This window comes from Bufo gargarizans, chromosome 4 (genome assembly GCF_014858855.1).
Source record: "Bufo gargarizans isolate SCDJY-AF-19 chromosome 4, ASM1485885v1, whole genome shotgun sequence".
Lineage (NCBI taxonomy): Eukaryota > Metazoa > Chordata > Amphibia > Anura > Bufonidae > Bufo > Bufo gargarizans.
In genome coordinates, this window is record NC_058083.1 from 323,809,116 (window position 1) to 323,824,179 (window position 15,064).

At 45.0% G+C, this 15,064-nt stretch overlaps 1 protein-coding gene across 4 annotated transcripts in view; it reads right to left on the reverse strand.

Annotated features, from left to right (window-relative positions):
* MAP7 (microtubule associated protein 7) overlaps positions 1–15,064 on the reverse strand; it is a 145,060-nt gene that overhangs the window by 6,223 nt on the left and 123,773 nt on the right. For 2 of the 4 annotated variants that reach the window (XM_044290820.1, XM_044290818.1), the window contains exons 14-17: positions 6,154–6,204; positions 6,003–6,054; positions 4,822–4,945; positions 4,463–4,659 (exon numbers count right to left, since the gene is read on the reverse strand). In XM_044290820.1, the coding sequence (XP_044146755.1) occupies positions 4,463–4,659; positions 4,822–4,945; positions 6,003–6,054; positions 6,154–6,204 (424 nt within the window). Of the gene's footprint in view, positions 1–4,462; positions 4,660–4,821; positions 4,946–6,002; positions 6,055–6,153; positions 6,205–15,064 lie in introns of those variants that run through there. The other 2 variants (XM_044290819.1, XM_044290821.1) reach the window with 2 other exon arrangements.

Here is a 15,064-nt window from a genome sequence, read left to right on the forward strand (position 1 = left end):
TGTGCGTTTTTTTGGGGACTTTCACCTGTTTCCCCTCCCCCCCCTTTTTTTTTTTTTTTTTTTTAGTGAATGTTCACAGAATTTGGACCAGAGTCCTCAAGGGTTAACTTTTGTTAAGTCCCAGCACAGTCTGCAATGCATCAACTTGGTAATGAATGGGTGGCAACTAAGGTGTGATGCACAGTGAGACGACCAATGGGATCAATGCTGCCTCCCATGGATTGTAGGGGGGAATGGCTATCTTTTCCCTTTATATTGGGGTATCTCACTGTGCAACAACGTTACGACTAAGGGTCTCAGTACCCGAAACGCGTCAACGCCAATCTGTTGTACTGTGTGGCAGTCTGTCATGTCTGTATGATGTCCAAATAAAGAAGCGATTTTAACATGGACCCTACTTGAATCTGAGACCTTCTTCCAAATTACCTGCAGCCTGCGACGGGGTCACTCCCCTAGGGTTTCAGAATCGGGATCATACTAACTGGGAGGTGAGCTGGATTTAAGTTTTTCTCTCAATAGTCAATCACAGTCTGCTTAAACTAATAACACACAAAGAATTAAATGTTACCATGTTTTTATTGAACACACCATGTAAACATTCATAATGCAGGTGGAAAAAGTATGTGAACCCCTAGAATAATGACATCTCCAAGAGCTAATTGGAGTAAGGTGTCAGCCAACTGGAGTCCAATCAATGAGATGAGATTGGAGGTGTTGGTTAAAGCTCCCTGCCCTATAAAAAACACACACACCAGTTTTGGGTTTGCTTTTCACAAGAAGCATTGCCTGATGTGAATGATGCCTCGCACAAAAGAGCTTTCAGAAGACCTACAATTAAGAATTGTTGACTTGCATAAAGCTGGAAAGGGTTATAAAAGTATTTCCAAAAGCCTTGCTGTTCATCAGTCCACGGTAAGACAAATTGTCTATAAATGGAGAAAGTTCAGCACTGCTGCTACTCTCCCTAGGAGTGGCCGTCCTGTAAAGATGACTGCAAGAGCACAGAGCAGACTGCTCAATGAGGTGAAGAAGAATCCTAGAGTGTCAGCTAAAGACTTACAAAAGTCTCTGGCATATGCTAACATCCCTGTCAACGAATCTACGATACGTAAAACATTAAACAAGAATTGATTTCATGGGATGATACCACAGAGGAAGCCACTGCTGTCCAAAAAAAACGTTGCTGCACGTTTACAGTTTGCACAAGAGCACCTACATGTTCCACAGCAGTACTGGCAAAATATTCTGTGGACAGATGAAACTGAAGTTGAGTTGTTTGGAAGAAACACACAACACGATGTGTGGAGAAAAAGAGGCACAGCACACCAACATCAAAACCTGATCCCAACTGTGAAGTATGTTGGTGGGGGCATCATGGTTTGGGGCTGCTTTGCTGCGTCAGGGCCTGGACGGATTGCTATCGTCAAAGGAAAAATCTATTCCCAAGTTTATCAATACATTTTGCAGGAGAACTTAAGGCCATCTGTCCACCAGCTGAAGCTCAACAGAAGATGGGTGTTGCAACAGGACAACGACCCAAAGCATAGAAGTAAATCAACAACAGAATGGCTTAAACAGAAGAAAATACGCCTTCTGGAGTGACCCAGTCAGAGTCCTGACCTCAACCCGATTGAGATGCTGTGGCATGACCTCAAGAAAGCGATTCACACCAGACATCCCAAGAATATTGCTGAACTGAAACAGTTCTGTAAAGAGGAATGGTCAAGAATTATTCCTGACCATTGTGCACGTCTGATCTGCAACTACAGGAAATGTTTGGTTGAAGTTATTGCTGCCAAAGGAGGTTCAACCAGTTATTAAATCCAAGGGTTCACATACTTTTTCCACCTGCACTGTGAATGTTTACATGGTGTGTTCAATAAAAACATGGTAACATTTAATTATTTGTGTGTTATTAGTTTAAGCACACTGTGATTGTCTATTGTTGTGACTTAAATAAAGATCAGATCACATTTTATGACCAATTTGTGCAGAAATCCATATAATTCCAAAGGGTTCACATACTTTTTCTTGCAACTGTGTGTATATATATATATATATATATATATATATATATATATATATATATATATGTGTCTATCTATCTCTATATAAATATCTCTATATCTATCTATATATATATATATATATATATATATATATATATATATATCTATATATATATATATATCTACAGTAGAGACCAAAGGTTTGGACACACCTTCTCATTCAAAGAGTTTTATTTATTTTCAGTGTGAAACAACTGAAAATATGTCATATTCTAGGTTCTTCAAAGTAGCCACCTTTTTCTTTGATTACTGCTTTGCACACTCTTGGCATTCTCTTGATGAGCTTCAAGAGGTAGTCACCTGAAATGGTTTTCACTTCACAAGTGTGCCCTGTCAGGTTTAATAAGTGGGATTTCTTGCCTTATAAATGGGGTTGGGACCATCAGTTACGTTGTGGAGAAGTCAGGTGGATACACAGCTGATAGTCCTACTGAATAGACTGTTAGAATTTGTATTATGGCAAGAAAAAAGCAGCTAAGTAAAGAAAAACGAGTGGCCATCATTACTTTAAGAAATGAAGGTCAGTCAGTCCGAAAAATTGGGAAAACTTTGAAAGTGTCCCCAAGTGCAGTCACAAAAACCATCAAGCACTACAAAGAAACTGGCTCACATGCGGACCGCCCCAGGAAAGGAAGACCAAGAGTCACCTCTGCTGCGGAGGATAAGTTCATCCGAGTCACCAGCCTCAGAAATCGCAGGTTAACAGCAGCTCAGAGTAGAGACCAGGTCAATGCCACACAGAGTTCTAGCAGCAGACACATCTCTAGAACAACTGTTAAGAGGAGACTTTGTGAATCAGGCCTTCATGGTAGAATATCTGCTAGGAAACCACTGCTAAGGACAGGCAACAAGCAGAAGAGACTTGTTTGGGCTAAAGAACACAAGGAATGGACATTAGACCAGTGGAAATCTGTGCTTTGGCCGAGTCCAAATTTGAGATCTTTGGCTCCAACCACCGTGTCTTTGTGCAATGCAGAAAAGGTGAATGGATGGACTCTACATGCCTGGTTCCCACCGTGAAGCATGGAGGAGGAGGTGTGATGCTGTGGGGGTGCTTTGCTGGTGACACTGTTGGGGATTTATTCAAAATTGAAGGCATACTGAACCAGCATGGCTACCACAGCATCTTGCAGCGGCATGCTATTCCATCCGGTTTGCGTTTAGTTGGACCATCATTTATTTTTCAACAGGATAATGACCCCAAACACACCTCCAAGCTGTGTAAGGGCTATTTGACCATGAAGGAGAGTGATGGGGTGCTACGCCAGATGGCCTGGCCTCCACAGTCACCGGACCTGAACCCAATCGAGATGGTTTGGGGTGAGCTGGACCGCAGAGTGAAGGCAAAAGGGCCAACAAGTGCTAAGCATCTCTGGGAACTCCTTCAAGACTGTTGGAAGACCATTTCAGGTGACTACCTCTTGAAGCTCATCAAGAGAATGCCAAGAGTGTGCAAAGCAGTAACCAAAGCAAACGGTGGCTACTTTGAAGAACCTAGAATATGACATATTTTCAGTTGTTTCACACTTTTTTGTTATGTATATAATTCCACATGTGTTAATTCATAGTTTTGATGCCTTCAGTGTGAATCTACAATTTTCATAGTCATGAAAATAAAGAAAACCCTTTGAATGAGAAGGTGTGTCCAAACTTTTGGTCTGTACTGTGTGTGTGTATATATATATATATATATATATATATATATATATATATATATATATATATATAAAACACTGCCTGAAGGGACACTAAAAGCAAAATAATCAACTTTATTGAAAAATCAACATAAAAGTGAATTGACACCCATTCTAGGCTTATTCAACTGCTCGTCTCCTCAAAGCAACAGTAGCCCATAGAGCTATATTTCCTTATAAATGTCTCTGCAGGGGAACAACCACGGAGTGGATTCCCAAATGGAGGTGAATATACCCCCACAGAAAGCTCCTTGGCATCCGTTGTGTCTGCAAGCCATCTCCCCTTTTACACTGAAATACCATATGCGTTTGATTGAGCCAAACGTGCATATTAATGTGTGAATCAGGGTTCATAACTACTGGCCAAATTAACGTTTCTACCTATGACCAGTTTAGAAAAAGTGATGTTTTAGCCAAAGACCTTAATATCTAAAGGTGTCCATTGTGACTTTATCTTGCACTTATATGTTACAAATATCCTAAACTCACAGTTTCTCATTATCTTCACTAATGAGCCATGGTAACTGCCCAGCATTTCCATCTATGACTATGTATAATGGGATTCTCCCAGCACGGATACATGTTTGAGGTACTACTTTTATCACGTTTAGTTCCAGATTACTGGTCAGTTAGTGCTGTAAAGACTACACTACAAAATAGGGAAGGCTCTTTATTTGGCGTTTACCATCATTATTTTACCTGCTCTTTGTGGTGTTTGCACATTATCAACTTCAAAAGCGATAAGTGGATTCAGAGGTGGAAGGTCCTCGATGCTGCTCCCTTCATTGTTTAGAGAATCAAGTTTCATTGGTTTCGATCCAACTGGTAAATTTATGATCTCTTCAAAATTGTTGTTTGTTGTTCGTAAACCATTTTCATTTGGTTGTTTCTCTGTGCTTAAAGCCATAAAAGGACACATTAAGTCAACTAAAGGAAAAATTGCCGCAAACTATAGAAGCACATTCCAATAGCTATAGAGTTACAGTATATATTAACCTTACCAAAATGTCACACAATCATCAGCAAAGTAAAAATCATTCATGAACATTTTCATTTACCTGTCTTGGGAAAAAGTAACAATCCTTGGCGATGTGGCCACCGATTTTCCATTTCGAATGGTTTCTGCATCGCCCGGGAGAAATACCGATGTCTGCTCCTCTTTTAAGGGGGTGGGTGTAATGGCTAGGGAGAGAAGGCACACATTACTAGAACATTAAGTATATACATTATATATGAATTGTACATTTTTACTATACTTTTTGGAACTTTCACTAAACTTTTTCAGTACTTTTAATTTTATAGAGATGTTCATAAAAATAAAGGTCCTTTTACACAGGCCGATAATCAGGCTGATTATTGGGGATGTTTGTGTAAACTGTCCTTCCTGATACCTGGCCTGTGTAAAAGGTATTGGCGATTAAGCAGGCAAGCTTATCGTGTCTTTCAGCTGGCACCTAAAATCATTATTTCTGTGCAGCACATTGTGCTGTCTAAACAGCGATCTGCTGCCCAGGAACAATGATTTGCTGTGGGACAAGCCCTCATCTCTGCTGATGATCAGGGAATTATCTGGAATGTCTGGTTTGTTCCTGATAATTGCCTGACACATCGGTTCATGTAATAGGACCCTAAGGCTAGGGTTACATGGAAACTTTGAGTGATCACTGTAGTACATAAGTCTGCATACAACTCAATATATTGCTTTGCACTGCAGCTGAAGCTTGTTAAATCAAACAGTAGCACTTCTAAATTTCTTGGGGTATGACCGGACAGTGAGGCTGGCCACATGCAGCCAAATTACATCCACTTGCTGCAGCCAGTAACAATTACCACAAATCAAAAGGTCACTGGCTGCATGCAACCAACTATACACCATCATTTTGAACCCTTAGGCTACCTGCACATGGGTCTTGCAGAAATTCTGCAAGAATCTCTGTGCAGATTTCTGTGTATCTGCACTGAAAATCACATGACTTACTTGTGATTTTTGATGCAGATTTGATGAGGTTTTGCCCCAAATCCTTAGCCTTGCATTGAACAGGGTGATAACCACACAAAAAATGGACAGGCTGTAGGTTATAAAACCCGCACGGCAGGTCAATTTTTGCATGGAACGAAAAAGCAAAGGGTACATGAGATTTGTCCAATCATACACTTTTCTGTAATATAGAACATGTGCAGGTCGCCTTAGTGTAGCTCAGGGCTAAATAAGAAAATGTCTCCTTAAACTACTACATACCTGTGTTTTCAACCGTTTTAGGAACCTCTCCATTTTTCTGAACATTGGGCTGCTGAAAAGAAATTACATTTTCAACTTCAAACTTCCTGAACAGTTTTAGAGACTGATTTGAGACATAGGGTTTGTCTTAATTAACAGTTTATATGAATACCTTATCCCCCGCTTCACTGCGTCTTGTCCTCTTCATGATCTCTTCCAGCCTCTGCATAGAAGAGAATTCTGTATTAGTGTGTCTTTTAGATCTTCATAACCCAACTGTTATCATGAGGCGACAGCCAATGGATTTTCTCTCATTTAAGTTGGCCATAGATGAAATGTTGATTATTAATGTGTTAATGATAAAGCACCATTGTAATGCTCGGCCATTAGACAATAAAATACAGGTGCAGGCTGCACATGAACAATATCTGCAAGGAACAATTTACCTCCTCTGTATAAAAAAATGTCAGTCTAAATCTTCTTTTAAAGAGAACTTCTCTTGACATGTCTATTTTAGTAACTACACTTCATGTGTCATTCCTCCAAGAAGTTAATGAATGAATTGCCAGCAGTCTGCAATAAAGATCCACCTGCGCTTTACTAGTTGGGAGCATCTGCCTGCATAGTCTGACACTAGCAGCACTGACTGGTTAATGTCAGACTGTGCAGGGACACCCCCCCCCCCCCCCCAACTGGCAACACCCAGTTGTACCGTTATTGCAACAATATAGTTACATGAAAAAATGCTTCAAAATTGTTAATAGATGGGGAAACGTCATCTTAGGCTACTTTCACACCAGCGGTTTTTGCTAGATTCGTCATGAACATTGAAAGCTAATTGGGATGGATCCGTTCTCTCTGACACAATAGAAAACGGATCTCTCCCCCATTCGCTTTCAATGTTGGTCATGACTATTTTAAAGATAATACAACTGGATCCATTTATAACTGAGGCAATCGGTTGTATTATCAGAACGGAAGCATTTTTGGTGATCCCCATTGACTTACATTGTGTGTCAGGACTGATCTGTCTTGCTCTGCACCACATTGCGGACAGGAAAACACTGCTTGCAGCGTTATTCTGTCCACGATGGGGACGCAACCAAACAGAACGGAATGCATTCTGGTGCATTTCGTTCCCTTCAGTTCAGTTTTGTGGGGACAAAATGGAAGCGTTTCCCCCCTGCTATTGAGATCCTATGAGGGATCTCTACAGCAGAAAGGGAAAGCGCAAATGTGAAAGTAGCCTTAAAATAAGATGTTGTCAGTTTCATGATGCTGATGACGTATCCTCAAGATAGGTCATTAACGCCTTAAGGACCCCACCAGGCCATTTTTTTTTTTAATCTGACCAGTGTCACTTTGTGTGGTGATAACTTTAAAACGCTTTGACTTATCCAGGCCATACTGAGATTGTTTTTTTTGTCACATATTGTACTTCATGACACTGGTAAAATAAAGTCAAAAAAATAATTTTTTTTGCACAAAAAAATACCTAATTTACCAAAAATTTGGAAAAATTTGCAAATTTCAAAGTTTCAGTTTCTCTACTTATGTAATACATCGTAATACCCCCAAAAATTGTGATGACTTTACATTCCCCATATGTCTACTTCATGTTTGAATTATTTTGGGAATGATATTTTATTTTTTGGGGATGTTACAAGGCTTAGAAGTTTAGAAGCAAAACCCAATTTTTAGGGACCAGTTCAGGTCTGAAGTCACTTTGTGATGCTTACATAATAGAAACCACCCAAAAGTGACCCCATCCTAGAAACTACACCCCTCAAGGTATTCAAAACTGATTTTGCAAACATCATTAACCCTTTAGATGTTCCACAAGAATTGATAGCAAATGGAGATAAAATTTCAGAATTACAATTTTTTGCCAAATTTTCAATTTTTAATCCATTTTTTCTACTAACAAAGCAAGGTTTAACAGCCAAACAAAACTCTATATTTATTTCCCTGACTCTGCGGTTTACAGAAACACCCCATATGTGGTCGTACACCACTGTAAGGCCCCACGTCAGGGTGTAGAGGGAAAGGAGCGCTGTGTGGTTTTTGGAAGTCAGATTTTGCTGGACTGTTTTTTTTACACCATGTCCCATTTGAAGCCCCCCTGATGCACCCCTATAGTAGAAACTCCCTAAAAGTGACCCCATCTAAGAAACTACACCCCTCAAGGTATTCAAAACTGATTTTACAAGCTTTATTAACCCTTTAGGTGTTCCATAAGATTTAATGGAAAATGAAGATATAATTTCAGAATTTCACTTATTTGGAAGATTTTCCATTTTAATAATTTCTTTCCAGTAACAAAGCAAGGGTTAACAGCCAAGCAAAACTCAATATTTATTGCCCTGATTCTGTAGTTTGCAGAAACGCCCCATATGTGGTCGTAAACGACTGTACAGGCACACGACAGGGCGTAGAGGGAAAGGAGCGCCGTGTGGTTTTTGGAAGGCAGATTTCGCTGGACTGGTTTATTTACATAATTTCCCATTTGAAGCCCCCTGATGCACCCCTAGAGTAGAAACTCCAAAAAAGTGACACCATTTTGGAAACTATGGGATAAGGTGACAGTTTTTTTTGGTACTATTTTAGGGTACATATGATTTTTGGTTGCTCGATATTATACTTTTTGTGAAGCAAAGTAACAAAAAATAGAAATTCGGAAATTTTATCTCCATTTGCCACTTAAAGGGTTAACAAAGTTTGTACAATCAGTTTTGAATACCTTGAGGGGTGTAGTTTCTTAAATGGGGTAACTTTTTTGAGTTTCTACTCTAGGGGTGCATCAGGGGGTCTTCAAATGGGACATGGTGTCAAAAAACAAGTCCAGCAAAAACTGCCTTCCAAAATCCATATGGCATTCCTTTCCTTCTGCGCCCTGCCGTGTGGCCATACAGCAGTTTCTGACCACATATGGGGTGTTTCTGTAAACTTAAAAATCAGGGCAATAAATATTGAGTTTTGTTTGGCTGTTAACCCTTGCTTTGTTACAGGGAAAAATTGATTAAAATGGAAAATTTGCCCAAAAATACCTGTTTTGGCACCGTTTTTATTATTTACAACGTTCATCTGACAGATTAGATCATATGCTATTTTTATAGAGCAGGTTGTTACGGATGCAGGGATACCCAATATGTTTACTTTTTCAAATGTATTTAAGTTTTACACAATAATATCCTTTTTGAAACAAAAAAAAAAATCATTTTCGTGTCTCCATAGTCAGAGAGCCATAGTTTTTTTTTTTTTGGGGCGATTGTCTTAGTTAGGGTCTCATTTTTTGCAGGATGAGATGACTGTTTTAATGGTATGCTTTTGGGGTGCGTATACCTTTTTGATCGCTTGCTATTACACTTTTTTTGATGTAAGGTGACAAAATTATGGCTTTTTTAACACCATTTTTATTTTTTATGTTTACGTTCATCCGAGGGGTTAGATCATGTGATATTTTTATAGAGCAGGTTCTTACGGACACGGAAATACCTAATATGTATACTGTAGGAGAGTCCCCGAATAATAATGGACGGACGATACGTGCCACCAGAGGTCCTGGCCTCGGTGGAGTAAGAACCGGATCATTGCGGTTACAGCGGCGAATGCTGCTGGCGCAGCGTGTCCGGGCCGGTTCTTACTGGGAACAGGTAAAGAGTGGGGGGGTGCCTGTTCCCCACGGCCAGCCCAGGTTTTTGGTGGAGCTGGGCCTTTAAGAACCCAGCCTGCTGATGATGGGGGGGGGGGGGGGGGGGGTCTTGCTGTGCTGGAGATTTCCACAGACAGAGTGAGTGCTGATGAAGGAGAGTCTGGGCGCAGCACACATTGAAGGATAGCCCTGGGACCTGTGGTGCTACAAGCCAAAGGGGCTCTGGCCTGAGGGAGACAAAGGCAGATAGCCTAGAAGCCTGCAGAACTGCTGTGGTCTGTCCAAAAGAAGGTGACTCAAACCTGCTGTTTATTTTCTATGGAAGGACTTTTGTTCTATGCACTATGTGGATATGCACCTGTGTGGTCTGCACATTGCCTGTTATGCCGTTGGTGTGAATAAAGTCACAGTGTATCACAAAGACTGTCTATGATTGCCTCAATACTGCCGCCGCTACCGTAGCCTACCACGAGCACATCCCCACAATTGGTGGCTTGGAGCGGGCATTCCTGCAGTGAGGCAGGCCTGAGGCAAAAGTTGTGTTGGACTGCATGTCATATATCAGGCCTGCAAGTTTTATGGTTCCTGACAAGATGGAGGAGGCCATTAAGCACCTGATTCAGAGTAATGTACAGCAGCAACAGGCATTGCAGGCTCAGAGGGAAAGTAATGAGCTACAGCAAAAAAGACATGAGGAGGCTATGTGTGCACAGCAGCAAACAAACACTCTCCTAATGCAGCAGCTGGTAGCCATGCAAGAGTCGGTGCGAACATCCCTGCAAGGAGTTTTAACTGCGACAACCCCGACTGTGTCTACCGCCAGGGACAAAGTCCGATCCGCCCTGAGGAAAATGGGTCCGGGAGATGATATAGAGGCATTCCTGATGGTATTCGAAAGAACCGCGGAGCAAGAGAGGCTGCCGTTGGAGCAGTGGGCCGAGGTGGTGGCGCCTTTTCTGGTGGGGGACGCACAAAAGGCCTATATTGACCTCAGCTGCGATGAGGCCAAGGACTATGAGAGGCTAAAAGCTGAGGTGTTGGCCAGGTTGGGGGTAAACACCTATGTGCGAGCGCACAGGGTGTATCAGTGGGTGTTTGCCGAGTCCCGACCCGCCCGGTCACAAGCCTATGACTTACTTCACCTAGTAAAAAAATGGCTTCAGCCTGAGATATTGAGCCCTTCTCAGATGGTTGAAAGGGTCGTGGTCGACAGGTTCGTGCGTACCCTCCCGAGAGCCATACAGCGCTGGGTGGGACAAGGCGATCCAGGCAACCTGGAACAACTGGTTAGCCTGGTGGAGAGGTATATGGCCACTCAGGATTTGGGGCGGGACTCAGCGGTACTACCGAAGTCACGTCAGCCCCCGCTGCCGACCTGGGATCCTGAAAAAGGGATCCCACCACATAAGGAGGGGAGTGGATCTCCAGTCCGTGGGAGGAATACCCTGGGGAGGAGGGAGGCTGCGAGGATCAGATGTTGGCATTGTCAGGACTGGGGACATGTGGCATCCAACTGCCCTAGGGCATCCGAACCCATGGACTGCGGGTTCGCTCGCCGGTCCTCTTTTTATGCCCAACCGGTGTATATAGCTGACCCCCTGCTGGCGGCGGACAACCCTCCGGTGTGTGATGTCGTTGTTAATGGACACTCCGTGCAGGCCCTGCTGGACTCTGGGAGCCTGGTAACTCTGGTCCATGAGTCGCTGGTAACGGAAAAACTCCCAGAAAGGCGAACCCTTACCATTGTCTGTATACATGGGGATCGCAGGGAGTATCCCACCACTAAGGTTACCCTGGCAGTGTGTGGAAAGGAGGTACCACATGTCGTCGGGGTGGGGAGACGGCTCCCTTATGCCGCAATATTGGGGAGGGACTTTCCCCTGTTCTGGACTTTGTGGAGGAACGGGTTGCCTACCTATGGGGAAGGAAAATGTCCAGGTCCCGAGCCCGAGGACCCCGAGGCAGGGACCCCAGCTGTAGGGGTCACCGTAGAGGAGGTAGAGTGTAACCCTGACCGGTTTCCCCTAGAAGTATTGGCGGGTGAGACAGTAGAAAGTTCGTCCATCCTGGATCTGGAGGTACCCCGAGAAACCTTCGGGACCGCACAGCTCCAGGATTCAACGTTATTGCGGGCTAGAGAAGGTGTGTCGGTGGTTAATGGTGTTGCCCAGCGTCCCGGTGCCGATACCGTATTTCCTCACCTGGCCTATAACCAGGACCTGTTATATAGGGTAGACAAGGTGAGGCAGGAGGTGGTGGAACAACTGGTGGTGCCCCAGCCTTACCGGCGAATGGTCTTGGATTTAGCGCATGCGCATGTGTTGGGTGGTCATCTGGGGGTTAAGAAAACGCTGGAGCGAATTCTACAACGGTTCTATTGGCCTGGGATATATGAGGAAGTCCGGAGGTTCTGTCAGTCCTGTCCAGTGTGTCAGCTGACTAGCCCCCAACCTCACTATCGCAGTCCACTGGTACCTATGCCCATTATAGAGGTGCCCTTCGAAAGGATCGCCATGGATCTGGTAGGCCCCATTATTAAGTCAGCCCGAGGTCACCAACACATCCTGGTAGTGTTAGACTATGCCACTCGCTATCCGGAGGCGGTCCCATTGCGCCATACGTCGGCCAAGGTAATAGCTAAAGAGCTCATGAGTATGTTTGCCCGGGTGGGGATACCAAAGGAGATTCTGACGGACCAGGGGACACCCTTTATGTCCAAAATAACAAAGGAATTGTGTAAGCTATTAAATATTAAACACCTGCACACGTCCGTCTACCATCCCCAAACCGATGGGTTAGTAGAACGGTTTAATAAGACCCTGAAGTCCATGCTAAAAAGAGTCGTGGCTAAGGACGGGAGGGATTGGGACTTACTGTTGCCCTATGTTTTGTTTGCGGTACGGGAGGTGCCCCAGGCGTCCACGGGGTTCTCGCCCTTTGAGTTGTTATATGGGCGACATCCCCGTGGGCTACTGGATATCGCTAAGGAAGCATGGGAGCAACAGCCTACGCCTCATAAAAGTGTGATAGAGCACATAGGAAAAATGCAGGACCGAATAGGGGTCGTGTTGCCGATCGTCCGTGAGCACATGGAAGCGGCACAACTGGCCCAGAGTCGGGTATATAACGAACCGCCCGGGTAAGGACATTTCACCCGGGGGACCGAGTTCTTGTACTCGTGCCCACGGTCGAGAGTAAATTCTTGGCCCGGTGGCAAGGACCCTATGAAGTTAAGGAGAAGGTGGGCCCAGTTGATTACAGGATATACCAGCCAGGGAGGCGGAAGCCCGAACAGGTATATCATGTGAATCTACTAAAACCTTGGAGAGACAGAGAGAATTTGTTTGCAGACAGCCCGCCCTCTGTCGGGACGTCAGGGAGTGACCCGGGGTCACCAGGTGTTCCGGAGAACGCCGCTGGGGTGACGATAGGGGATGGACTGTCGACCAAACAAGCACAAGAGGTGAAAGAATTTGTTAGTCGGAATAGGGACGTATTCTCTGACCTTCCTGGACGTACCACCTTGATCGAGCATGACATTGTCACCGAGCCCCGGGTGAAAGTCCGCCTAAGACCATACCGAGTACCGGAGGCTCGGCGACAGGCCATTTCGCAGGAGGTAAGATCGATGCTACGTCTAGGGGTCATAGAAGAGTCAAAGAGCGAGTGGGCTAGCCCGATTGTCCTTATTCCCAAACCGGATGGTTTATTACGGTTCTGTAATGATTTTAGGAAATTGAATGAGGTATCAAAATTTGACGCCTATCCCATGCCTCGGGTAGATGAGTTGATAGAGCGGCTGGGAAAAGCCCGGTATTTTTCGATCCTAGATCTCACGAAGGGCTACTGGCAGGTACCTCTGACGGAGGCGGCAAAGGAGAAGACAGCCTTTGTCACCCCGGAGGGGCTTTTTCAGTATAGGGTGTTGCCTTTTGGGTTGCATGGCGCTCCGGCTACGTTCCAGCGTCTGATGGATGTCGTCCTCAAGCCCCATCACCAGTATACCTCCGCGTATCTGGATGATATAGTCGTGTTTAGCCCAGACTGGGAGGGTCATTTGTCAAAACTTCAGGCAGTGATAGAGTCTCTAAGGAAGGCGGGGTTAACTGCCAACCCAAAAAAATGCTCGGTGGGACTAGAGGAAGCTCGCTATTTGGGGTATGTGATTGGACGCGGAGTCATTAGGCCCCAAGTAAATAAAATTGAAGCAATCCGGAATTGGCCCAGGCCTCGTACGTCCAAGCAAGTACGGTCATTTTTGGGCCTGATTGGGTACTACATGAGGTTCATTCCCCATTTTGCCACCTTGGCAGCCCCGTTAACCGGCCTCTTGAAGGGTAGAAAGTCGGTGATGGTTCGCTGGGGGGAGAAGGAGGAGGAGGCGTTCTCCCGTTTGAAGTCGGCCCTATGTGAGTCCCCAGTTCTGGTGACGCCCGACTTCAAGCGGGAGTTTGTAGTTCAAACAGATGCCTCGGGAGTAGGACTAGGGGCTGTGCTTTCCCAGGAGCTCAACGGGGAAGAGCACCCCGTGGTTTTTCTAAGCCGCAAGCTTACCCCAGCAGAAACCCGGTATAGCATTGTGGAGAGAGAGTGCCTCGCCATCAAGTGGGCACTCGAGTCTCTCAGATATTACCTTCTGGGGAGAAGGTTCCGTCTGGTGACCGACCACTCCCCTCTCCAGTGGATGAGTCGGGCTAAGGAGGGGAGCGCTCGGGTTACCAGGTGGTTCTTGTCCCTCCAGAACTTTAAGTTCACTGTTGAGCACAGGGCCGGCCGCTTACAGGGGAACGCAGATGCCCTGTCCCGGGTACACTGCTGTGCATGTGTTCACCCCCTCAGGCTCGAACAGTATGTTCAAGCCCTCAGGGGTGAACAAAGGGGGGGGATATGTAGGAGAGTCCCCGGAATAATAATGGACGGACGATACGTGCCACCAGAGGTCCTGGCCTCGGTGGAGTAAGAACCGGATCATTGCGGTTACAGCGGCGAATGCTGCTGGCGCAGCGTGTCCGGGCCGGTTCTTACTGGGAACAGGTAAAGAGTGGGGGGGTGCCTGTTCCCCACGGCCAGCCCATGTTTTTGGTGGAGCTGGGCCTTTAAGAACCCAGCCTGCTGATGATGGGGGGGGGGGGGGGGGTGTGTCTTGCTGTGCTGGAGATTTCCACAGACAGAGTGAGTGCTGATGAAGGAGAGTCTGGGCGCAGCACACATTGAAGGATAGCCCTGGGACCTGTGGTGCTACAAGCCAAAGGGGCTCTGGCCTGAGGGAGACAAAGGCAGATAGCCTAGAAGCCTGCAGAACTGCTGTGGTCTGTCCAAAACAAGGTGACTCAAACCTGCTGTTTATTTTCTATGGAAGGACTTTTGTTCTATGCACTATGTGGATATGCACCTGTGTGGTCTGCACATTGCCTGTTATGCCGTTGGTGTG